The sequence below is a fragment of the Ylistrum balloti genome, unplaced genomic scaffold (assembly GCF_031769215.1).
Source record: "Ylistrum balloti isolate Yb309-2 unplaced genomic scaffold, AGI_CSIRO_Ybal_v1 Utg370762, whole genome shotgun sequence".
Taxonomy (NCBI): domain Eukaryota; kingdom Metazoa; phylum Mollusca; class Bivalvia; order Pectinida; family Pectinidae; genus Ylistrum; species Ylistrum balloti.
In genome coordinates, this window is record NW_026782447.1 from 103,155 (window position 1) to 128,331 (window position 25,177).

Genomic DNA, 25,177 nt, shown 5'->3' on the forward strand with positions numbered 1-25,177 from the left:
CTTAGATCATGTTTATTTACATCACAATACCTGATGAATATAATTAATATACAATGAAATTACTTCAAGCTTTATCCTTCAATTAATGTGGAATTGTAACTAAATGACTAACAACTTTCTTATCCCCTTGTAAACCTTGTAGATCAATGTCCTTTAGTATTCAAATTTCATCTGATGATCACATGTTTTGTATGCAAAAATGTCTAGATCTTGAAATGGTAAAGTCTCTGGACTAAGCAATGCTTTGTCAAGACAGTTAATGGTTTCGGATCAGTTAAGCTGACTAACCACTATGAGTCAGTTAAACTAAGCACTGTCAACACTTGATTGACCAGCCTCTCATGTCCAGACAACACTGATGTTTCACGTTCCAGTCAGAGAAAGTCTATAATAAACATCTATAATAATGACAAAAATACATTCGAAGTTCTAGTGTTTCTTTTGTATTAAATAATGGTCTCCACAGGAAAAATGTCTGTTACAGTCAAGTGTTGGGTGATCCTTACAGCACCTAGTCAGCAACTTTTTAGGTTTCCATCAGAAGTGCTTACTTTCTGATCCAGGTGGCAAAAAGCTGATATGTGGAGTGAATAATGACAGTGCCTGAACACACCAGATAGTTAGCATGACGTCCTCAGAGTGAATAATTGTTATCTCTGATCACAATAGATAGTTAGCACGACGTTCTCGGAGTGAACAATGGTCGTCCTGATCACATTGGATAGTTGAGCATCACGTCCTGTTTCGCCAGCTCCAACAACATAGGATCATCAAAGAACTTATTGATGCTAACGTCCTCACTCAGACCCTGCCAATGAAAAACAAAAGTTAAAATCTCATCTAACCCAAGTCACTGGTCAATATAATCTGCCCACAAGACACTGGTCAATATAATCTGCCTACAAGACACTGGTCAATTTAATCTGCCTACAAGTCACTGGTCAATATAATCTGCCTACAAGAAACTGGTCAATATAATCTGCCCACAGGACACTGGTCAATTTAATCTGCCTACAAGTCACTGGTCAATATACTCTGCCAACAAGACACTGGTCAATATAATCTGCCCACAGGACACTGGTCAATATAATCTGCCTACAAGTCACTGGTCAATATAATCTGCCAACAAGACACTGGTCAATATAATCTGCCTACAAGTCACTGGTCAATATAATCTGCCAACAAGACACTGGTCGTTATACTCTTCCCACAGGACACTGGTCAATATAATCTGCCTACAGGACACTGGTCAATATAATCTACCTACAAGTCACTGGTCAATATAATCTGCCTACAAGTCACTGGTCAATATAATCTGCCTACAAGACACTGGTCAATATAATCTGCCTACAGGACACTGGTCAATATAATCTGCCAACAAGTCACTGGTCAATATAATCTGCCTACAAGACACTGGTCAGTTTAATCTGCCTACAAGTCACTGGTCAATATAATCTGCCTACAGGACACTGGTCAATATAATCTGCCTACAAGTCACTTGTCAATATAATCTGCCCACAAGTCACTGGTCAATATAATCTGCATTCAGGACACTGGTCAATATAATCTGCCTACAGGACACTGGTCAATATAATCTGCCTACAAGTCACTGGTCAATATTTCTAAATCTACAAGGTCAGTGTTTAACTACAATACACTGGTCAATATTTATAAAACTACAAGGTCAGTGTTTACCTACAAGACGCTGATCAATATTTCTTAAACCACAAGGTCTATGTTTACCTACAAGACACTGGTCAATATTTCTAACAAGGTCAGTATCTACCTACAAGACACTGGTCAATATTTCTAACAATGTCATTGTTTACCTACAGGACACTGGTCAATATTTCTAAATCTACAAGGTCAGTTTCTACATGAGAGACACTGGTTAACATTTTTAAACCGCTGTTGGTAACTGTTTCTGCAAGTCTTTCTGAATGTATACTTTGATCCCCCAACTATCTTCATCGAGTGTTATTCTATCTCATCAGCCTTGACCCTTCTTTGATAACACTACCTTTCTCCGGCGTGATTTGATCATGAATTCCCTGGCCAGATGTGTGGCTGGTTGTGGCTCCAATGGTCTGATAGTAATGCTCTTATCCAAGGGGTCACCAGGTACGATCTGCCAGTGGTGAAACACTGACAGACAGAATGCCTGACCTTGAGTGTGTGTCCGAAGGTCAGTCTCAAATCCGAAAGAGTCGATGGCAGGAATAAAGGCTTTAATTGTGTAGAGAGGTGAACCTGGTACTGGTGCATCCTGGGTAACGTGTCCTCTGTAAACACATAATAATATTACCAAAGATTAGAACATGGAGATGTAAAGAAAGACATTTTACCACATGACTACCCTATTACAAGTGTGTTAACATCCATAATATATTTCTTTGTTTGTACATGTGTAATATGACCTGCGATTTGCTAATTTCATGTGTAAAAGTCTAATAAATTGATGTCCTGTTTTCATGAAAGTTTGTATAATATCTCAGAATCTTTCATTTATCCCTTAAAATATGATATTTACGGAACATGTCTTCCAAGAAATACAAACATGTACCATTTTTTAAAGAGATTGGTTGAATAATTTTCAAGCTCTAGCCCAGACAAAACTCAGGACAGACACACAAAGAAAGCCCAATTTAATATCTCCAGACAAACATATCATGGAGGATAAAAATAGCATAAACCAGAAAATCTTCATGGCTACAATGGATATTGTCAATGTTGAATGACATGTATAACAAAATCTAGAGTTAGGAATTGGAGTATTTCGTTTACCTTCGTCGTGCCAGCACAGTATATACTGCAGATACACAGTCAGCAGGGGCCATAACTTCCACAAAATTGTACGGCTCCATCATCCGGGGCGTGGCCTGAAAAAATAAACAGTTTCAATGTTCTGTAATTAAATACCCAGATCAGGCCTTGTCAATATGAATTTATTACTCCAAGAGGGTTTTAATAAACTCAAACACTTTGACAGTGTACAAAATTTGTCAAATGTCATCTAGAGAAGCTACAGATACAAATGTTGGCTGTTCAGATTCATTCCCTCTTACCATGAGGAATGCAGAGTAGGCCACTCTTCTGGCTGTTGGGATAATCTGGCCACCTCCCCTGTGTATTGGCTCCTGTGCTATCACAGCATCTAGGATCTTGAACTTCACATTCCTGATGGCTACAAGGAAATCAAAGTGAATACTACAGTGATCCAATCCATTATAATTCATAACTTGTTAAAGTTTGATCCTTTCTCAACTTTTACATGTAATAATTACATAATCCTTTTTTGTTTTACTTTATCCTGTTAAAGTCATAACCCTTTCTAAACTTTTCCCTGTTAAAGTTACATTCCTTTACATCTGTATAAGTGGCAATCCTTTCTAAACTTACATCTGTAAAAGTGGCAATCCTTTCTAAACTTACATCTGGAAAAGTGGCAATCCTTTCTAGCAGATCTATTGTTTTGCCTTTGAAGTTGTTAATAATATCAGATATGAAGACAAGCTTTGTGTAATAGACATCGAGATTACTTCACAGCTTCCTTTTCCTTCATGGGATAAACGGTACCTCTCAATCAAATATGTATGTTTACAGACATATTCTGCTGAATCAATAACTAAGGTAGAAGAGAATGTTATAGAAACTACACCCTCACATTTTATACGAGATGTCGGACAAGTAGTATTGTGTGAATACAAAGACTATTTACTTACGTTCATCACAAAGTGGTCCTTCCCGCGTGGCCCACTGAAAGCCCTGTACAATACTGTCTTTGACAGCGCCTAGCAGGCTCTTCTCTACCTATCAACAAATCAATAAGATATAGAATTACCACAAAATTCATCAGTTAGAAGACAAACGCTCAATTTATTAAGGCCATAATTATGTGTCATGTTAATACCATAAAATTATAGAATGTCCTACCTCAGAAGGCAGGGTGTCATCCACTAGGATGTTTGGTCCAGTTGAGTCCGGTCCAAAGGCCCAAATAGATCGAGCGGCTAATAAATCCCAGTCATATTTTGTTTGAAAGAACTCTCCGAGTCTTTTTCTCGGCCATGTGATTTGTACTGTCTCATTCTCAATGTCCTCTGCTAGTCCTTTCTCTAGAGGTTCAGCAATCATTGTCAGCTTGTTCCTGTCAAATTAGAATTATCTTTCTCTCCATCAAATAATATAATAACTTTAACATTGATTTACACACTAACACTGGAAAAACTGTTAACATTGTATGAGGGATACCTAAATGTTGGTTTACCTGACTGGTACAGCTGTTAACATTGTATGAGGGATACCTAAATGTTTGTCTACCTGATTGGAAAAAAAGAAGACAGTTACCTTTTGTTCGGTGTTTCAGCAAAACATTTAAGTGAGGATGTTTCGACTACAGTCTCACAGAACGATACAACTGGGTCAGCAACTTTGATGTCTGTAAAACAATTGTAAACATAAATGAATCTGATCCAATTAATTATGAATTTTATAAAACACTCCTTAAACATACCCTAGATTTGCCATGAAAAAAGAATGTTTAATAAAAAGATTTATACAGGAATTGAAACAGTAATAATACATTCTTAATCAAACTCCATTTATCTATTTATAAATTTATTTTAGATATCAATACCAGGGTTCTAGATCAGAATAAATGTGAAGTTTTAATCAAATTTATTGATATGAAGTTTTTATCATACTTAGCAATATAAAAACGTTGATGGTATCAATGACACAGTCTAATGCACGATTGTCGCGTTAGATTCATCAAACACTATCTTCCATCTTTTCCTTCATCACACTCACACACTTTATAGTCCAGTATCACCGATGTTAAGATCATATGATACATTTTATCTTATCTACTAATCATATGAACAAGGATTTACTTACCAATTTCTGAGTACATTTTCCTGAGGTCATGCATCACACAGTCGAGGTAAAGTTCTCCAGTTCCTAACACAATGTGTTCTCCAGATTCTTCCACCTGTAAAAGTCACACACTGTACATAAAGATCTGGAGAACTTAAATACAAAAACAACAACAAACAGCAACATTTCAAAAGTCACACACTGTACATAAAGATCTGGAGAACTTAAATACAAAAACTAGAAAATGTATGTAAGACATGACTTGAGATTTCCTCAAGTCGAGTTTTTCCTCAGCTGATATCTCCTCAAAAACGGCTTGTATAAAATTTTCTCAAGGAACAGGAGAAAGGCATCGGCTAGGATGTCCTGAAATTCCTTGAGGAATTTTCATACAAGATATTGTCAAGGAGATATCAGCTGAGGAAAATCTCGACTCGAGGAAATCTCAAGTTGAGATGTTTTATACAAGAGGGGCCTGGAGAACTTAAATACAAAAACACAACAACAAACAGCAACATTTCAAAAGTTGTACAGCAGGCACAATAACACCATTCAAATGTTTAAGAACTCTTCATAGTAGTAAGAATGACTATCACACCTTTGTATTCAGGAGCGGGTAACTCTTGTTGACCTTCCGTAATCCGTCCAACATTTTCGGCAATTCTGAAGGGTTCACCGGTTCAACAGCAATCTTCATTACAGAGTTTGTATTAAACTTGAGAGGTCGGAATATGTGTACCTGTAACAGATCAATAGAGACATAAATAGATGGCCATCCTAACTGTGCTATAGGGTTATGGTATTAAAATTGAATTTGAGAAATAACATTAACCAGAATTCTGTAATGATTGGAGAATCTGCTGTCAACTGGGAATTAGAACCTTTTCAGCAATGAATGGCTATCAGATTGTCTTAATTACCAATGTGAATGCAATTTGGATGACAGACATAGACTCTGAATCAGCATGGGATATATTTTTGTGTTAATATGCAAGAGTCAATCGTGAATTCAAATCCTTCGTGGTAAATTTTACAGAAATCCACTTTATGTTGATTAGGTTACTGATATCAGAGTACATGTCTCCATTAACTCATCATTCAGGAATTTAAAGTCATTTCTAGGTCAGCCTTGCAAAATCATGTATTCACAAATATGTCTGAACAGGTAAGTTCACGAAATAAAGTATTCTGAATGATTGACAATAGAATAGAATGATGTGTTATAGGACTAACCTAGTCATCACGAGATACATCTGTTATATTGGTGTGACTTACCTCGTCATCATCAGATACGTCTTATATTGGTGTGACTAACCTCGTCATCATCAGATACGTCTTATATTGGTGTGACTAACCTCGTCATCATCAGATACGTCTGTTATATTGGTGTGACTTACCTCGTCATCATCAGATACGTCTGTTATATTGGTGTGACTTACCTCATCATCACCAGATACATCTGTTATATTGGTGTGACTTACCTTGTCATCACCAGATACGTTCATTATATTGGTGTGACTTACCTCGTCATCACCAGATACATCTGTTATATTGGTATGACTTACCTCGTCATCACGAGATACATCTGTTATATTGGTGTGACAAACCTCCTCGTGACCAGATATGTCTGTTATATTGGTGTGACTTACCTTGTCATCACCAGATACATCTGTTATATTGGTGTGACAAACCTCCTCGTGACCAGATATGTTCTTTATATTTGTGTGACTTACCTTGTCATGACCAGATACGTCTGTTATATTGGTATGACTTACCTTGTCATCACCAGATACATCTGTTATATTGGTGTGACTTACCTCGTCATCATCAGATACGTTCGTTATATTGGTATGACTTACCTCGTCATCACGAGATACATCTGTTATATTGGTTTGACTTACCTCGTCATCACCAGATACATCTGTTATATTGTTGTGACTTACCTTGTCATGACCAGATACGTCTGTTATACTGGTGTGACTTACCTTGTCATCACCAGATACATCTGTTATATTGGTATGACTTACCTCGTCATCATCAGATACATCTGTTATATTGGTGTGACTTACCTTTCATCACCAGATACATCTGTTATATTGTTGTGACTTACCTTGTCATGACCAGATACGTCTGTTATATTCGTGTGACCTACCTCATCATCATCAGATACGTCTGTTATATTGGTATGACTTACCTTGTCATCACGAGATACATCTGTTATATTGGTGTGACTTACCTTTCATCACCAGATACATCTGTTATATTGGTGTGACTTACCTTGTCATCACCAGATACATCTGTTATATTGGTGTGACTTACCTCGTCATCATCAGATACATCTGTTATATTGTTGTGACTTACCTCGTCATCATCAGATACGTCTGTTATATTGGTATGACTTACCTTGTCATCACCAGATACATCTGTTATATTGGTGTGACTTACCTCGTCATCATCAGATACATCTGTTATATTGTTGTGACTTACCTCGTCATCATCAGATACGTTCGTTATATTGGTATGACTTACCTCGTCATCACGAGATACATCTGTTATATTGGTATGACTTACCTGGTCATCACGAGATACATCTGTTATATTGGTGTGACTTACCTTTCATCACCAGATACATCTGTTATATTGTTGTGACTTACCTCGTCATCATCAGATACGTTCGTTATATTGGTATGACTTACCTCGTCATCACGAGATACATCTGTTATATTGGTTTGACTTCCCTCGTCATCACCAGATACATCTGTTATATTGGTTTGACTTACCTCGTCATCACCAGATACATCTGATATATTGTTGTGACTTACCTTGTCATCACCAGATACATCTGTTATATTGGTGTGACTTACCCCGTCATCATCAGATACATCTGTTATATTGGTGTGACCTACCTTGTCATGACCAGATACGTCTGTTATATTGGTGTGACTTACCCCGTCATCATCAGATACATCTGTTATATTGGTGTGACCTACCTCGTCATCATCAGATACGTCTGTTATATTGGTATGACTTACCTCGTCATCACGAGATACATCTGTTATATTGGTGTGACTTTCCTCGTCATCACCAGATACATCTGTTATATTGGTGTGACAAACCTCCTCGTGACCAGATATGTTCGTTATATTGGTGTGACTTACCTTGTCATGACCAGATACGTCTGTTATATTGGTCATGACCAGATACATCTGTTATATTGGTGTGACTTACCTCGTCATCATCAGATACGTTCGTTATATTGGTATATATTGGTATATTGGTTTGACTTCCCTCGTCATCACCAGATACATCTGTTATATTGGTGTGACAAACCTCCTCGTGACCAGATATGTTCGTTATATTGGTGTGACTTACCTTGTCATGACCAGATACATCTGTTATATTGGTGTGACTTACCTTGTCATCACCAGATACATCTGTTATATTGGTGTGACTTACCTCGTCATCATCAGATACATCTGTTATATTGGTGTGACCTACCTCGTCATCACGAGATACATCTGTGATATTGGTGTGACTTACCTCGTCATCATCAGATACATCTGTTATATTGGTGTGACCTACCTCGTCATCATCAGATACGTCTGTTATATTGGTGTGACTTACCTCGTCATCATGAGATACATCTGTTATATTGGTGTGACTTACCTCGTCATCACGAGATACATCTGTTATATTGGCATGACTTACCTCCTCGTGACCAGATACATCTGTTATGGTTGCGGTCTTCACTATGGGCTGGTCTATGCCTTCAATCAGTACCCAGTTTCCAGCAGGCACTCGGTTTACCTCCACTTTGTACCTACAACACAATATGAAAGCTGTTGTAGAATAGTCTTGCTCACTAACATATGTGAATATTGTGTAAAATACAGATCTTATACAACTTCAATCACACACAGCACAGTGAAAAGTACAAAATACTTTGAAAAATCTTGAACTATTTCAACAAACTCTATTTTAACCCAATTGTAACTTAATAATAGTCAACTACACAATTCACCATCAAAATTACAGGAGATTGCCAGATTTAATATAACAGATGTATGGACAGACTGACAACACTAAACCATGTCCCGTTAAAATTACAGGAGATTGCCAGATTTAATATAACAGATGTATGGACAGACTGACAACACTAAACCATGTCCCGTTAAAATTTCGCCAGATTTGATATAACAGATGTATGCAGAGACTGAAAACACTACATCATGTAGTCAAAATTACAGGAGATTGCCAGATTTAATATAACAGATGTATGGACAGACTGACAACACTAAACCATGTCCCGTTAAAATTACAGGAGATCGCCAGATTTAATATAACAGATGTATGGACAGACTGACAACACTAAACCATGTCCCGTTAAAATTACAGGAGATCGCCAGATTTGATATAACAGATGTATGCAGAGACTGAAAACACTACATCATGTACTGTCAAAATTACAGGAGATTGGCAGATTTGATATAACAGATGTATGCAGAGACTGAAAACACTACATCATGTACTGTCAAAATTACAGGAGATTGCCAGATTTGATATAACAGATGTATGCAGAGACTGAAAACACTACATCATGTACTGTCAAAATTACAGGAGATTGCCAGATTTGATATAACAGATGTATGCAGAGACTGAAAACACTACATCATGTACTGTCAAAATTACAGGAGATTGCCAGATTTGATATAACAGATGTATGCAGAGACTGAAAACACTACATCATGTACTGTCAAAATTACAGGAGATTGGCAGATTTGATATAACAGATGTATGCAGAGACTGAAAACACTACATCATGTACTGTCAAAATTACAGGAGATTGCCAGATTTAATATAACAGATGTATGGACAGACTGACAACACTAAACCATGTCCCGTTAAAATTACAGGAGATTGCCAGATTTAATATAACAGATGTATGGACAGACTGACAACACTACACCACGTCCTGTCAAAATTACAGGAGATTGCCAGATTTAATATAACAGATGTATGGACAGACTGACAACACTAAACCATGTCCTGTTAAAATTACAGGAGATTGCCAGATTTGATATAACAGATGTATGCAGAGACTGAAAACACTACATCATGGACTGTCAAAATTACAGGAGATTGGCAGATTTGATATAACAGATGTATGGACAGACTGACAACACTACACCACGTCCTGTTAAAATTACAGGAGATTGCCAGATTTAATATAACAGATGTATGGACAGACTGACAACACTAAACCATGTCCCGTTAAAATTACAGGAGATCGACAGATTTGATATAACAGATGTATGGACAGACTGACAACACTAAACCATGTCCCGTTAAAATTACAGGAGATTGCCAGATTTGATATAACAGATGTATGGACAGACTGACAACACTAAACCATGTCCCGTTAAAATTACAGGAGATTGCCAGATTTGATATAACAGATGTATGGACAGACTGACAAAACTACACCACGTCCCATCAAAATTACAGGAGAACTACAGATTAACATGACAGATGTACAGACAGACTGACAACCTTTACCTTGTCATATCAATGTGTTTGTGACTGATATTTGGTGAAATAACACTATATAGCCTAACAAGGCCACAACATTTTTCAGGGAGTATCTCTATAAAGTATCCTACCTCGCCTCAGAAATCCAAAGTCTCCCCACTTGACCAAACCGTGAGTCTTCCTCGTCCTGTAGAGAGTAGTTCTCACCCAGAATTTTTACCTCCTGGTTAGCGTACAGTGTGCCACTGATTACTCGACCATATACATGGAAACTTGTGGCATCCTGTGTTGGAAACAGTTTGGTTGTGTGAACCATCAGTGGGCCCTGCAACAATACATACCAAAGTAAACAATCAGCAGGCCCTGTAACAGTACATACATATATAAATGATTAGCAGGCCCTGTAACAGGACATACACTATTGGGTTTTTCTAGGGAAGACAACTTACGTCAGGACATACTCTATCAGGTTTCTCTAGGGAAGACAACTTACGTCAGGACATACTCTATCAGGTTTCTCTAGGGGAGACAACTTATGTCAGGACATACTCTATCAGGTTTCTCTAGGGGAGACAACTTACGTAAGGACATACTCTATCAGGTTTCTCTAGGGGAGACAACTTACGTAAGGACATACTCTATCAGGTTTCTCTAGGGGAGACAACTTACATCAGGACACACCCTATCAGGTTTCTCTAGGGGAGACAACTTACATCAGGATCACATGTGCACATGACCTCTGCAAGATCTGAGTCACTTGATCCAGTGTAGACATGTTCTATTTTGTTCTTTGCATTGCCAGCTGGACTAGGTAGATGTTCCACACACATGTCAACAAAACCTTGAAAATAAATATAAAGTATGTAACCAACAAAAGACATCTGATGCTAACCATAGATCCAGTGCCATTTTTATATTTTGTATTTCACACAGTAGTCTACCATTTTCTGTTATGTTACCAAAATGTTTGAGACTACTTTTACACAAAAGGTAAATTCAGGAATTTTTAATCAGGTTTGCAACATAAAAAGTTGCCTACAACCATAGATAAGTTTCTGTTGAACCTCTGTGAAGACAGACTATATATATAGGCAATACCTTAATTACACTCTGTGAAGACAGACTATATATATAGACAATACCTTAATTACACTCTGTGAACATATACTATATATATAGACAATACCTTACCTACACTCTGTAAAGACAGACTATATATATAGACAATACCTTACCTACACTCTGTGAAGACAGACTATATATATATACCTTAATTACATACCTATATATATAGACAATACCTTAATTACACTCTGTGAATATATACTATATATATAGACAATACCTTAACTACACTCTGTAAAGACAGACTATATATATAGACAATACCTTATTTACACTACACTATAAATACAGACAATACATTACTTACACTGTGAAATCAGACTATAAATATAGACAATACCTTACCTACACTCTGTAAAGACAGACTATATATATAGACAATACCTTAATTACACTCTGTGAACATATACTATATATAGACAATACCTTACCTAAACTCTGTAAAGACAGACTATATATATAGACAATACCTTATTTACACTCTGTGAAGACAGACTATAAATACAGACAATACATTACTTACACTGTGAAATCAGACTATAAATATAGACAATACCTTACCTACACTCTGTAAAGACAGACTATAAATATAGACAATACCTTAATTACACTCTGTGAACATATACTATAAATATAGACAATACCTTACCTACACTCTGTAAAGACAGACTATAAATATAGACAATATCTTATTTACACTCTGTGAAGGCAGACTATATATATAGTCAATACCTTACTTACACTCTGTGAAATCCGAATATATATATATATATATATAGACAATACCTTACTTACACTCTGTCAAGACAGACTATATATAGACAATACCTTACTTACACTCTGTGAAGGCAGACTATAAATATTTCAACACTATGTTTTATGTTAATCAATATTAGGACTGACCAGTAAAATCTCCAAAAAACCGTCTGCACACGATACGTAACAATGGGCGGATGTTCATCTTTCTCTCTTCCTTTGTCAGGGAGATTCCAAGTTCATCACACATTCTGGGTAGACACTCATCAACATCTCCAACAACCTAAAATAGATTGAAATGATGAAGTTTTAAGTAGCACGTCTTAATTTCAGGACATCCTACAAATGAATTAGTTTAATATAAATCTTGTTCATTCATATCTAGTCACAAACCAGAAACCTGCAATCAAACAACCCACACGAAACAATGCAGCGCTTTAAGTTCAGAATACTATGCAGAAATTACAAATATTCCATGCTTTACAGAAATGTTGTCTGGATCACTAAAACCCCATATTTACTGAAATGTTGTCTGGATCACTAAAACCCCATATTTACTGAAATGTTGTCTGGATCACTAAAACCCCATGTTTTACAGAAATGTTGTCTGGATCACTAAAACCCCATGTTTTACAGAAATGTTGTCTGGATCACTAAAACCCCATATTTACAGAAATGTTGTCTGGATCACTAAAACCCCATGTTTTACAGAAATGTTGTCTGGATCACTAAAACCCCATGTTTTACAGAAATGTTGCCAGGAGATTCCACAAAACTTCTCCGTCCTGTACTGTATGTAAATTACCTGTGAGAACAGTTTGTATAATGGCTCCAGTATAAACTCCACAAAACTTCTCTGACATGTACTGTTTGGTGGTTTCTTGGTAAACTTTCTCCTGTATAATACAAAACATGATTAGTTACCAAGTAGATATAATCACCACACAGATATATAAACAAGGAGAGGTAAGCAACTGTTTAGATTTGAGGGGCACACCTGACTTTTAAGACGGTGTCAGAGAATGGATGACTTAGGCCTAAGGTAACTAGAACTGTTATCCCTAGGTAGATAACAGTATCCCCTTCAGGTGGTTGTCACTTTGTCTCAAGTCACCTTAAAATTGTTGTGTCATTGAGAAGTGTTACTCACGTTTTACTATTGAAGTACATGTCTCCCCACAAACGCCTGGAAAACTCCTTCTCATTAATACCTCCTACAAAAACAAAAAATATTTACTGAAAAATCAGAATGAAGATTTTAACTCTTGAAGCCTGAACATCTGTTTTATCAATTCTCATGAGACATAAGTTGATGTGTGCGTGGTTTGTTTTATCTCTGTGTTACACATGGACATGAGTACCCATTAGAGACGGGAGCATGTTTAAACCCGACAGGAAAATGTCTACCAAGCCATTTCGCTATATATTTCCAATTCGTCTGGTCATAACTTTGTTTATACTTGGTCAGTCTCATTCCTCAAACATTTATTGCAAAGATAAGACATTTCACTTTATGGTAATGTATGTCTTACGAAGATATCTGACCCCCAGAATATTGAAAAACATCATTTCAAAAAATATGTTCAGCTTTTCCATGTTAGGAGTTACAAGCCTTGTCTCTATAATACATGTATATGGACCATGGGTCAGAAATTTATGCCAAGTCCCTGTGGGTGTTCCCTTCTAACCTGGCTATAACTAGCAATTTACAGAACCTTACCATACGTATCTCCATATATCCTAGCAAATGATCCAAGGGTGAAGCAGAATCTGTAGTAGGAACTCGCAAAACAAACATTTCCCAGCAATGGAGACACAGTCTTATTCGCTTCATCTTCAGCATAAACACTGTAACAGGCAGAGCATAAACAATTTCAAAATTATACTTAAAGAACACATCACAGTATTTCTTGCTTTTTGCTCTGAAATAGTAGATTTTAGGCAGGTGAAAATAGCAAGTTTTAATATTTTCACATATTTTTGACCAGATCACATTATTTGCAGTGAAAACATCAATTAATTTTTACCAAAGCATATTGTAGTACCCTCAGGAAAGAAAACATCAATTAATTTTTACCAAAGCATATTGTAGTACCCTCAGGAAAGAAAACATCAATTAATTTTTACCAAAGCATATTGTAGTACCCTCAGGAAAGAAAACACCAATTAATTTTTACCAAAGCATATTGTAGTACCCTCAGGAAAGAAAACATCAATTAATTTTTACCAAAGCATATTGTAGTACCCTCAGGAAAGAAAATATCAATTAATTTTCCCCGAGTGTATTATGGTACCCTAAGGAAAGAAAGCCTTGGCAGGCATTAAAAAAACATTGTCATGGTCACTCTGAATATAATTATTAGTATGTTGTATGTGCTTTTTTAACTTACCTCATTATAAAGTATTTGAGAACTTGTGTTTTAGATAAGAAATTACTTTATAATATCTGGTGGAGTTTGATATTTCAATTTTCTTTAGAAGTATTGGATGGATTTTTCTCAACTTTCTTGTGAAGATTCTATTTGGTCTCTAGCTGTGCACTTTTAAAATGAATTGGTTTACTGGCAGTCACCTTTGATTTTGATAAGGAAAATTTATCTCTTTTTCTCGAGAAGTACTGGAAAGTTTTTCCTGTGCAAAAACTAACTGAGTGATGAATGGAGTGATCATTCTCATATTTCATATGATGGTTTGATCAATTCACCTGTCGTTACAACAATTAGAAGAACAAGAGGAGAGAAAATTAAAGAAGGGAAACAATGCAACTCACAAAAAACTAATTAAGATCTTGCCATGATGTATTACTCCATCATTATTACTACACCAAACTGACATCAATAAGAGGTAAGAAATGAACCCTGGAGAGATCTAAAGAGTTCATCATGGTAAGATCTTAATTAGTTCTTTGTGAGTTGGATCTTTTCCCTTGCTTTATCTTCTCTCCTCTTGTTTGTTCTATTTGTTGTACTGACAGGTGTCAAAGACTGATTGACAACTGACCACGGACACAGGGTGATTTAGATAACCTGCCACCTCTAAGAGGGTAAAAACATTAAATGTTCCACCCATTGCCAAGAAGCATAACTATGGCTCGTAAGAATGTTATGAAAATTTTTAAGCAAGCAAGACCTTATGAGAGCATTGATCTCCTCTAGGATGTGTCGTAGCTTGAAATATGCATCTGTAGGCGGCAGTTTGAGCTCCAGTATCAGTCTGTCTACCTTATTGATACAAATGGTGACAGGAAGCTTTTCTTGTATGGCATGTTTAATGAGGCGCTCTGTGTTCAACATCACCTGTAAATGTGTATAGTGTCACATATATGACCTCAGTGATCACACAAAATATGTCAGTTGTCACATGTAAAAAAAATGAAGACAAAACACCTTAATTCCAACATACAAAGAAGTTTTAAAATATTCCCCTACTGGGCCTCTAATCTGTGACCTCCTGGGCAGACAGACCTATTGTTTATAAAAGTTCGCTTCATCCAAGGATGCATCAGACCAAATTTGAACAAAATTCAATTACTCCTACTCCTACAGCAGAAGGATTTTAAAGCATTTGCTAAATTTCCCATTTTGGGCCTTGCCTCTTAGGTCTCTAGGAGCCTAAACCCACCATATATACATAATAGTAAAATGCCTATTTTCACACATATTCAGTAACATTTCTTATTTCTAGCTTGTAATCTTATCATTTTATATTACCTAATTCTATTGTTTATTCCTATTTCCTATCCCTTCTTTCTCGCTATTTTTTCATCTCTATTTCACATTATTTATTTACCCCTTCTGCTGCATCCACAAACACCACCACACCGTCGCTGATCCTGAAGGCTGCCGTCACCTCGTCAGAGAAGTTCACGTGACCTAATAAATGTCAGAAAACATAACAGTGTTTGTAGGTGTTTACAGTTTTCTTGCAGTTTCCAAATAACTAGATGCCAATTTGAGGTTAACAGGTTTTATCTATTGTCAAAAAGAATTCATTATGAGTGTAAGACAAAAATGCCCCTCCCCTCAATGACATTCATGTTAAGTTGATGTTTTTCTCTAAATAGATATAGTTTTTGACAATTGAGCCCTGAACATGAACTCAATGAACATATTCTTTGTATCATCTTTCACTGTTCAACACAAATGAAGTTGAGTGATGCTGATTCTGGGAGAAACATTATGACCACTATAATATGACAAAGACATAATAATCTACTACAACATAGCATCATCTTTACATATCTATCCAGTTGATATCTGCGAGAGGACACTCACACAATGACTAGGCTTATCTGTCCTATATCAATATGATAAAAGACCGAGGAACATGGACAACAAAAAATATGAGGGATATCAACAGATAGTCGAATATTCATTCAATACGGCAGTATTCGAATAGGAAAATGATATTTAAATATTCGTTTTCACAATTGTGATATATCGTTGTTTGGAAGATTGTTAAATGTTCAATTTTCATTATGAAAATAATCTTGTCAGCTAAATCATAAAGGCCTATTGTCAAATGATCTGAATCACCCCTATCTAGGTAAGAACAGGATGTGAAATTAGTGTTATCTGTGTAATTATATGAATAGTGAAGCTATCTATACCATGAAGTGCTAAGTGTTATTATGAATATTTTTTTTTAAAAAGTCTATAAACTTTTAAATAACAATTCTTTTTTTCACAATTCTGAAATATAAGAGTATATGTTTATGTCTTCACATCTTACCATTTCTTTCGACATATTTCCATGCTATTATCACATTTTTACTGAGTATACAGTCCTAGAAATTGATCTCATTTCTTACAATTAATATATTCAGTATAACAAGGGTATGTGTTATGTTCATCTTATTGAAGATGTCTAGTCCCTGTAGGTATCTTTGTATACTGTATTGGTAAATTGTTACAGTAGAGTAGGCCTAGTGTGTACTGACTGCCCTTTTAGAGTGAAAGTTGTATACTGTATTGGTAAATTGTTACAGTAGAGTAGGCCTAGTGTGTACCGACTGCCCTTTTAGAGTGAAAGTTGTATACTGTATTGGTAAATTGTTACAGTAGAGTAGGCCTAGTGTGTACCGACTGCCCTTTTAGAGTGAAAGTTGTATACTGTATTGGTAAATTGTTACAGTAGAGCAGTGTGTACTGACTGCCCTTTTAGAGTGAAAGTTGTATACTGTATTGGTAAACTGTTACAGTAGAGTAGGCCTAGTGTGTACCGACTACCCTTTTAGAGTGAAAGTTGTATACTGTATTGGTAAATTGTTACAGTAGAGTAGGCCTAGTGTGTACCGACTGCCCTTTTAGAGTGAAAGTTGTATACTGTATTGGTAAATTGTTACAGTAGATTAGGCCTAGTGTAAACAAATCGTCAAATATTCAAATACTTAATCAAACTAATATTCAAATAGTAATTTCTATCGAACTTACATCTGTGATAAAAATATTTACCTGGTGTATCAAAAACATTCACAAGGAATGATTTCTTCTTGGAGTCTGGCAGAACCAGTGTAACAGGTGAGGCTTTTATACTGACACCTCTCTGTAACGAAAACAATATTGACAATAAGATATCTCTGTAACAGAAAAAACATTGACAGTAAGATCTCTGTAACAGAAAAAAACATTGACAGTAAGATCTCTGTAACAGAAAAAACATTGACAGTAAGATCTCTGTAACAGAAAAAACATTGACAGTAAGATCTCTCTGTAACAATACTGACACCTCTCTATAACAAACACTTACCTCCTGTTCTGTAAAGAGTGTGTCTGTGTAGCGAATCTGTGGAAACAAAACAAGTGTTTAAAACATGAAAAACATATATAAAAAATAAATAGTGATATGTATACATCTGTAATATGCTATAGTCTGCAAGCCATGTTTTAAATGATTGAAATAGTGGTACAGTTCAGACACATGTACTTGACAAATAGTGGTACAGTTCAGACACATGTACTTGACAAATAGTGGTACAGTTCAGACACATGTACTTGACTAATAGTGGTACAGTTCAGACACATGTACTTGACAAATAGTGGTACAGTTCAGACACATGTATTTGACAAATAGTGATACAGTTCAGACACATGTACTTGACTAATAGTGGTACAGTTCAGACACATGTACTTGACAAATAGTGGTACAGTTCAGACACATGTACTTGACAAATAGTGATGCAGTTCAGACACATGTACTTGACAAATAGTGGTACAGTTCAGACACATGTACTTGACAAATAGTGGTACAGTTCAGACACATGTACTTGACAAATAGTGGTACAGTTCAGACACATGTACTTGACAAATAGTGGTACAGTTCAGACACATGTACTTGACAAATAGTGATACAGTTCAGACACATGTACTTGACAAATAGTGGTACAGTTCAGACACATGTACTTGACTAATAGTGGTACAGTTCAGACACATGTACTTGACAAATAGTGGTACAGTTCAGACACATGTACTTGACTAATAGTGGTACAGTTCAGACACATGTACTTGACAAATAGTGGTACAGTTCAGACACATGTACTTGACTTTGTAAAGAAGCTTGTGCATCTTCCCATTCAGGTTTTGAATTTTTCTTTTTTCAGATTTTCCTCAGTTGCCACTTTGGCTTCAAACTTTAGGCCCTTGGCATCACTGATGAGTCCTAGCAGGACACAACATCTGTATGATGCAGTTTAGTTCATTGTTTGGCTCTACTGTATCTAACTCTAAATTTGTATTGAAAGGTGCTACTGACTTGTGTGTCTTTTGTACAATCTTCTCAAACATTGTTAAATATCAAATAGCTGTTACCGTGACATTCAACATGCATTCGTTCTAAAGACTTTTACATTCCATTATGAACCAACAGTATCATGTATAAAGAAATCAATCTTAAAACAATTTACAATATTAACGTTTCCATAACAGCTTTTTATATATGTCATATGTTTTAGTTCTCAATAAATACATCTAGGTTATGCCAAAAATTTGTAGAAAACAATAATGTTCACCCATCCCTGACAGAAGGAAACTTTAGCTTAGACAATAAAACAGATTAATTGAACAATATAAACATAATATACATTTCTTTATTATGCCTATATATATCTTACATCTTTGTCATCTTTGCCGTCGATTTCTGGGTGAGTCTGTGACACTAAACAGTCAACAAATGATGTCTGGAAGGAAAGAAACATTTACAGTTATATTTACGAACATGACAAGGCTGAAAAATACAGGGGAGATAATTCCATTAATTATGCATTAAGTTGTATTTCTCCAGATAAATAGTTTACTCATTAGGGTAAGAATCCACTGATATTGTTATAAAATATAAATAAACTCATTATAATTGTCACACATTATCACTTTCTATGACAAATTTGTTCCTACATAACAATGACTACATAAGCAGTCAACAGAGACTGTGATTAACTCTTCCATGAATTAGGGCGACATCTTTTAGACAACAAGCACCAAAATAAGATAAGTACAAAGATATACATGTTTACAGTGAGTGTGTGATATACCGACTACTAATGAATTTTGAAAACAATACAATGTAGTCAGTTAGTAACATTTTATTTCATACATGTAACATTTTGGTGGATTCCACGTGATAGTATTAAAGTAAATTTTTATGTATCGATACTCCAGTGTTAAAATTATAATTCAGTGGATTACAGTCCAAAACCAACAAACCACTCATCAAGATAAACCTATACATCAAGTATAAGGTTCTGATGACTAGCAGTGTAGGAGATTGAGCTAAGACAAACTTTTTTTATTAATTGTGTAAATCAAAAAGTATGTCACAGTGACCTACTTTCGATCTGTTTCATCAGGATGAACCCATATCCCAAGTTTAAAGGTCCAGTGATTAGTAGTGTAGGAGATAGGGCCTGTACAAGCTTTTGCTTTGATGTAGATCAAAGGTGAAAAGCATCAGCCATTTCAATATGTTGTAAAACAAATATTAATTTTGAAAGACTTGAATAATCAATAAATGTCAGATTTATAAATACCACCCTACATTAGATTGCACTTCATGTTTTTTTTAACCTAGTAGTAACTACCCTCATACAAATTTGCTATAAAACTGACAAATTCCACCTCTACCTGTATTCACAGCATCCTGTTGAAAAACATCTAGCTATTTGGTATTTTGTTTTGAACTTCTGCATGTCTATAAACGAAACAACTGTTCTCACCTTGCCATGATGAAGATGGCCACAAAGGGTGACATTTCTGATCAGATCAGGCGTATCCATCAAGTCAGCCAGGAACCTAAAAAAATGGGATTTTTTAAATTCCTGTGTAAAATTTATTGAGGAAATGTCAAAAGAGTTTTTATGTCTATAATGCAAGGACATCAGTTTACCTTTTCAAGCCCCACCTTGACCCCAAATGACCTCCTTTCATATATTCAGTCATGTTATATCCATAGCCATTCTTGATTAGTGTTTTCCTCAATAATCTATAACGAGTGAACTCTGACTCCTCCATGACCCATGTGACCTTGTGAACCTGATGTGAACAAACTGAGTTTCAAAATTTTGGTAAATCTCCATAAAGGTTTCAAACAATGACAAAATTTCTATTCTGACAATTCTTGGTCTTACGATGTATTTTCACACCCCTTCATATCCCTATAGGAAGAGACCTTAAAATTTTACAATTCAGAATTGCCTTTCCCCAAGGACGCTGGAGACCAATTATAGCTGAAATATATAAACCTACCAATTTTACAGATGTCAGAAATAGTCCTTTCCAATGTAAACTATCTAATTGTAAACTTTACCCTTTCATTAGGAGCATTGTATAGAGAGGTGAGAGGGTGGGGTGGGTTTAGGGTATTGTATAGAGAGGTGAGAGGATGGAGGGTTGGTTTAGGGTATTGTATAGAGAGGTGAGAGGATGGAGGGTTAGTTTGGGGTATTGTATAGAGATGTGAGGGGTGGGGGTTGGTTTAGGGTATTGTATAGAGAGGTGAGAGGGTGGGGGTTGGTTTAGGGTATTGTATAGAGAGGTGAGGGGGTGGGGGTTGGTTTAGGGTATTGTATAGAGAGGTGAGGGGGTGGGGGTTGGTTTAGGGTATTGTATAGAGAGGTGAGAGGGTGGGTTGGTTTAAGGTGTTGTATAGAGAGGTGAGAGGGTGGGGTTGGTTTAGGGTATTGTATAGAGAGGTGAGATTGTGGGTTGGTTTAGGGTATTGTATAGAGAGGTGAGAGGATGGAGGGTTGGTTTAGGGTATTGTATAGAGAGGTGAAAGGTGGAGGATTGGTTTAGGGTATTATATAGAGAGGTGAGGGGGTGGGGGTTGGTTTAGGGTATTGTATAGAGAGGTGAGAGGGTGGGGGTTGGTTTAGGGTATTGTATAGAGAGGTGAGGGGGTGGGGGTTGGTTTAGGGTATTGTATAGAGAGGTGAGGGGGTGGGGGTTGGTTTAGGGTATTGTATAGAGAGGTGAGATTGTGGGTTGGTTTAAGGTATTGTATAGAGAAGTGAGAGGGTGGGGTTGGTTTAGGGTATTGTAAAGAGAGGTGAGAGGATGGAGGGTTGGTTTAAGGTATTGTATAGAGAAGTGAGATTGTGGGTTGGTTTAGGGTATTGTATAGAGAGGTGAGAGGATGGAGGGTTAGTTTAGGGTATTGTATAGAGAGGTGAAAGGTGGAGGATTGGTTTAGGGTATTGTATAGAGAGGTGAGAGGATGGAGGGTTGGTTTAGGGTATTGTATAGAGAGGTGAGAGGATGGAGGGTTGGTTTAGGGTATTGTATAGAGAGGTGAGAGGATGGGTTGGTTGGTTTAGGGGATGTATTAAGAGATGTGGGGTTGGGGTTTGTTTTGGGGATGTATTGAGAGCCAAACAACTTACTCCATGTTATATACAGTCTCTGGTAAATCTTGCTCCACCATGGAGAATTTCTTCTTCTTGACTGGAGCTATGATTGGCTCTGTAGATTAAAACAATAAGTTGTGTAAGTAGTACTAGACCTGTTACCTAGATATATCTGAAGGATGTATAAAATTCAGCTGCCAAAAATTTCTAAACTTCTGTTCTGGGGGTGATTTTGTGACAAGCTAGATGACAGAAAGTAATTTAAAAGCCTGACATCAACTACGCCATCACCAAATGTACTCCACAGGAAAAATATAAGGTTATATCAATCGCTCTACTCGGGGGAAGAAATTATTTAACTATTGGTAACAAAGTATATCAAAATGCAAGAGTCTATGATATTGTGTTTGAATTTTTTTTGTGTTGCCTTATTACTGGTCAAACATGAGCTTCCTTAGCTAAAATATATATATATATATATATATATATATATATATATACAATCTTGTATTACACATTGTCAAACCAAAGGCATAGTATGATACAGTTGCTCCAAATTTTTAGCAAAATACTATTCATTAAGTGTTTGAATAGCCCTTTGAGAGAGCAGGTGGTAAGCATTGCTGGTGGACTTCCTACATATCAATTTATTCCAATGGTGGCACATTGCATAATATGCACATGTACTTGATATTATTTTGTAATCCTCCAATATTGAAAATCATAAAATTCATTGAATTAAGGGCTAGTGCACCTCCCAATCTAGATTTTGTCCAATATCTTGTTCTTAGTGTTGATACTGATCAAACAGAATTTTATCACTCACCGGTTAGCGGCTGTGTATCTTCTTCTTGAACTATGGTCTGAAAAGAAATGAAATCTGTTGGAGTCAGAAATTATTAAAGTCCTTTAGTTCTTCATGGCTTTTAAATCTGTAACCACCGATATCTAAATGTATTCACAAACAAAAAAACAAGGAGTCCAGTATTCATATCAGGGTAGTGATACTACACTGAAAAGATAAACCCCTTCAATCAAAATCTGGTCTCTAAAATTACCCCCCACTTCACTCTCCTGACCCCCAAATGTCTTTTTGATTTATCTATGAGGTATTTACTTAAGTATTACATTCAGTACTGCATATATGTAATTAATGAAAAAGAAAAGTGCCCACCATTAGATCACCTGTTTTGGTCCTTTATCTAGGAGATCTGATCTTGGTGTACACTATCGTAGGATCTTGTTAGATCTATCTACATATCACAGATCTCAGAAAGGTCTAAAACAACCATCACACGATCATTATTAGTTCTAATTTAGGACTTTATCAGTCAAGAGATCCCAGAAAGATCTTGGTAACCCATGATAGACAGACAGACCATTGATGAAGAATGATAAAAACAAACCACATCAAATGATCTTTATTAGTTCTGTATACACAAGAGATCCCAGAAAGATCTTGGTAACCCATGATAGACAGACAGACCATTGATGAAGAGTGATAAAAACAAACCACATCAAATGATCTTTATTAATTCTGTATACACAAGTGTTCCAGAAAGTCATGGTAATCCATGATAGACAGACAGACCATTGATGAAGAGTGATAAAAACAAACCACATCAAATGATCTTTATTAGTTCTGTATACACAAGAGATTCCAGAAAGATCTTGGTAACTAATGATAGACAGACATACCATTGATGAAGGGTGACAAAAACAAACCATCTAAGGATGATTTAATACAGGAAATTTTACAATGAAACTTACCCCCACGTAAGGGTCATAAAATTTTGACTTTGTGAAACGATGATACAAAATGACATTTACTTCCACTTCAGAGCCATAAATCCTTTTAAACTGTGTGAAAGAATGAAACAAAAAGACACTTACCTCCACTTCAGGGCCATAAACCTCTTCAGCTGTAGGGTAATACTTTTTGTCTTCATGAAGTACAACTTGCATCTCTGGTACGTCGTCAGCATCATCAGCATCCATATCCTCATCTTCCTGTTACAACATCAAAGACAAAAACTTGTTATAAGCATAATCTTGTAGATACAAGTAAAATGAACTTCACTTCATTTGGAAAGTCTCATTGCATTTTCTTTGTTTTTATTCATCATTTTCAGTACATCTTCCCCATTACATCCAACCAATAGTGTGCTTGTTTACTTTCAGTAAACAGTTCTCATATTGACAATATCATGGTCAATGTGTAAGACAATGTTTTGCTCTCTATGTCAAACAATATTATGCTCACTGTGTGAGACAAGATTGTACTCAATGTGTAATACAATATTGTGCCCAGTGGAATACAACATGTTGCCCTTTTTTAAATGTATTTTCTACCTTTAAGAAATTCAAACCTTTCTGTGATTCAAGAAATTAATAACTATACATATATATATTACGTAAGTAAACTCACATCAGCTCCATATTCACCGAAGTGTTCCTCTCTCTCCTCATCACTGTCCTCATTATCATCATCATCGCTGTCCAGTTCTGGACCGATGTAGTTACCAAATTCATCATATAACTCCTGATCCATCTTTTTAGCTGCTGATACAAAAATATATTGAACATGATATATCAACGAGAATACTACTTAATACGGCACATGTCAATTTGAATTATGATAAATTAGTGTTGGATGTACGACACAACATGAGATTTACAATCAGTCTTTTTTCTCGTCCAGCAGGCAATTAAGCTTGGCTGAATAAAATCTTTAGATCAATTTCAACCAAAAAATCTAAATATATTTACCCTGTCCCAGTTGTCAACGGATTCAAGCGTCAAATACAAAAGAAATTCTCAGTTTTGCGTATTTTGTTTTTTTCAAAATCATCATTCAGTCTATGAATAAATAAAGATAACCCATAAACTTCTTTTCACGATGGTCGTCTGAAGTGTGATCAATGAAAGTAGAAATGTCAGACATGAAAAATTATTTGAATTTTATGAAATTAAAGTCTTTATGCGAAATATTAACGCTCTCTGCTCGTATAGCCATGACAGCAGAGCCAAATCAGAGAGCTTTACTCTGTTATCATA

General features: G+C 36.0%; 1 protein-coding gene across 1 annotated transcript; it reads right to left on the minus strand.

The window, feature by feature from the left end:
- Positions 1-24,677, minus strand: LOC132558153 (116 kDa U5 small nuclear ribonucleoprotein component-like). Its single transcript, XM_060222686.1, has 26 exons — positions 24,549-24,677; positions 24,014-24,130; positions 22,947-22,983; positions 22,157-22,235; positions 20,492-20,567; positions 19,394-19,459; positions 18,034-18,069; positions 17,739-17,829; positions 16,075-16,157; positions 15,415-15,581; positions 14,006-14,133; positions 13,436-13,499; positions 13,091-13,181; positions 12,433-12,568; positions 11,118-11,245; positions 10,536-10,729; positions 8,584-8,695; positions 5,474-5,614; positions 4,897-4,990; positions 4,348-4,438; positions 3,934-4,147; positions 3,723-3,810; positions 3,066-3,184; positions 2,785-2,879; positions 2,021-2,282; positions 1-808 (listed from the first exon to the last, which is right to left on the minus strand). The coding sequence occupies exons 1-26, from the start codon at positions 24,669-24,671 to the stop codon at positions 713-715; spliced, it is 2,928 nt and encodes a 975-aa protein (XP_060078669.1). The 5' UTR covers positions 24,672-24,677; the 3' UTR covers positions 1-712.
- Between the last annotated feature and the right edge of the window lie 500 nt (positions 24,678-25,177).

What these genes read in the sequence shown, in the direction of transcription:
- LOC132558153 (XM_060222686.1), bottom strand. Translation starts at nt 24,671, where the DNA reads ATGGATCAGGAGTTATATGATGAATTTGGTAACTACATCGGTCCAGAA. An exon ending in GATATATGGAGATACGTATG is followed by an intron (nt 13,500 to 14,005) that starts GTAAGGTTCTGT and finishes TTGTTTTTGTAG; the next exon opens with GAGGTATTAATGAGAAGGAG. An exon ending in ATGTATCTGGTCACGAGGAG is followed by an intron (nt 5,615 to 8,583) that starts GTAAGTCATGCC and finishes GATCTGTTACAG; the next exon opens with GTACACATATTCCGACCTCT.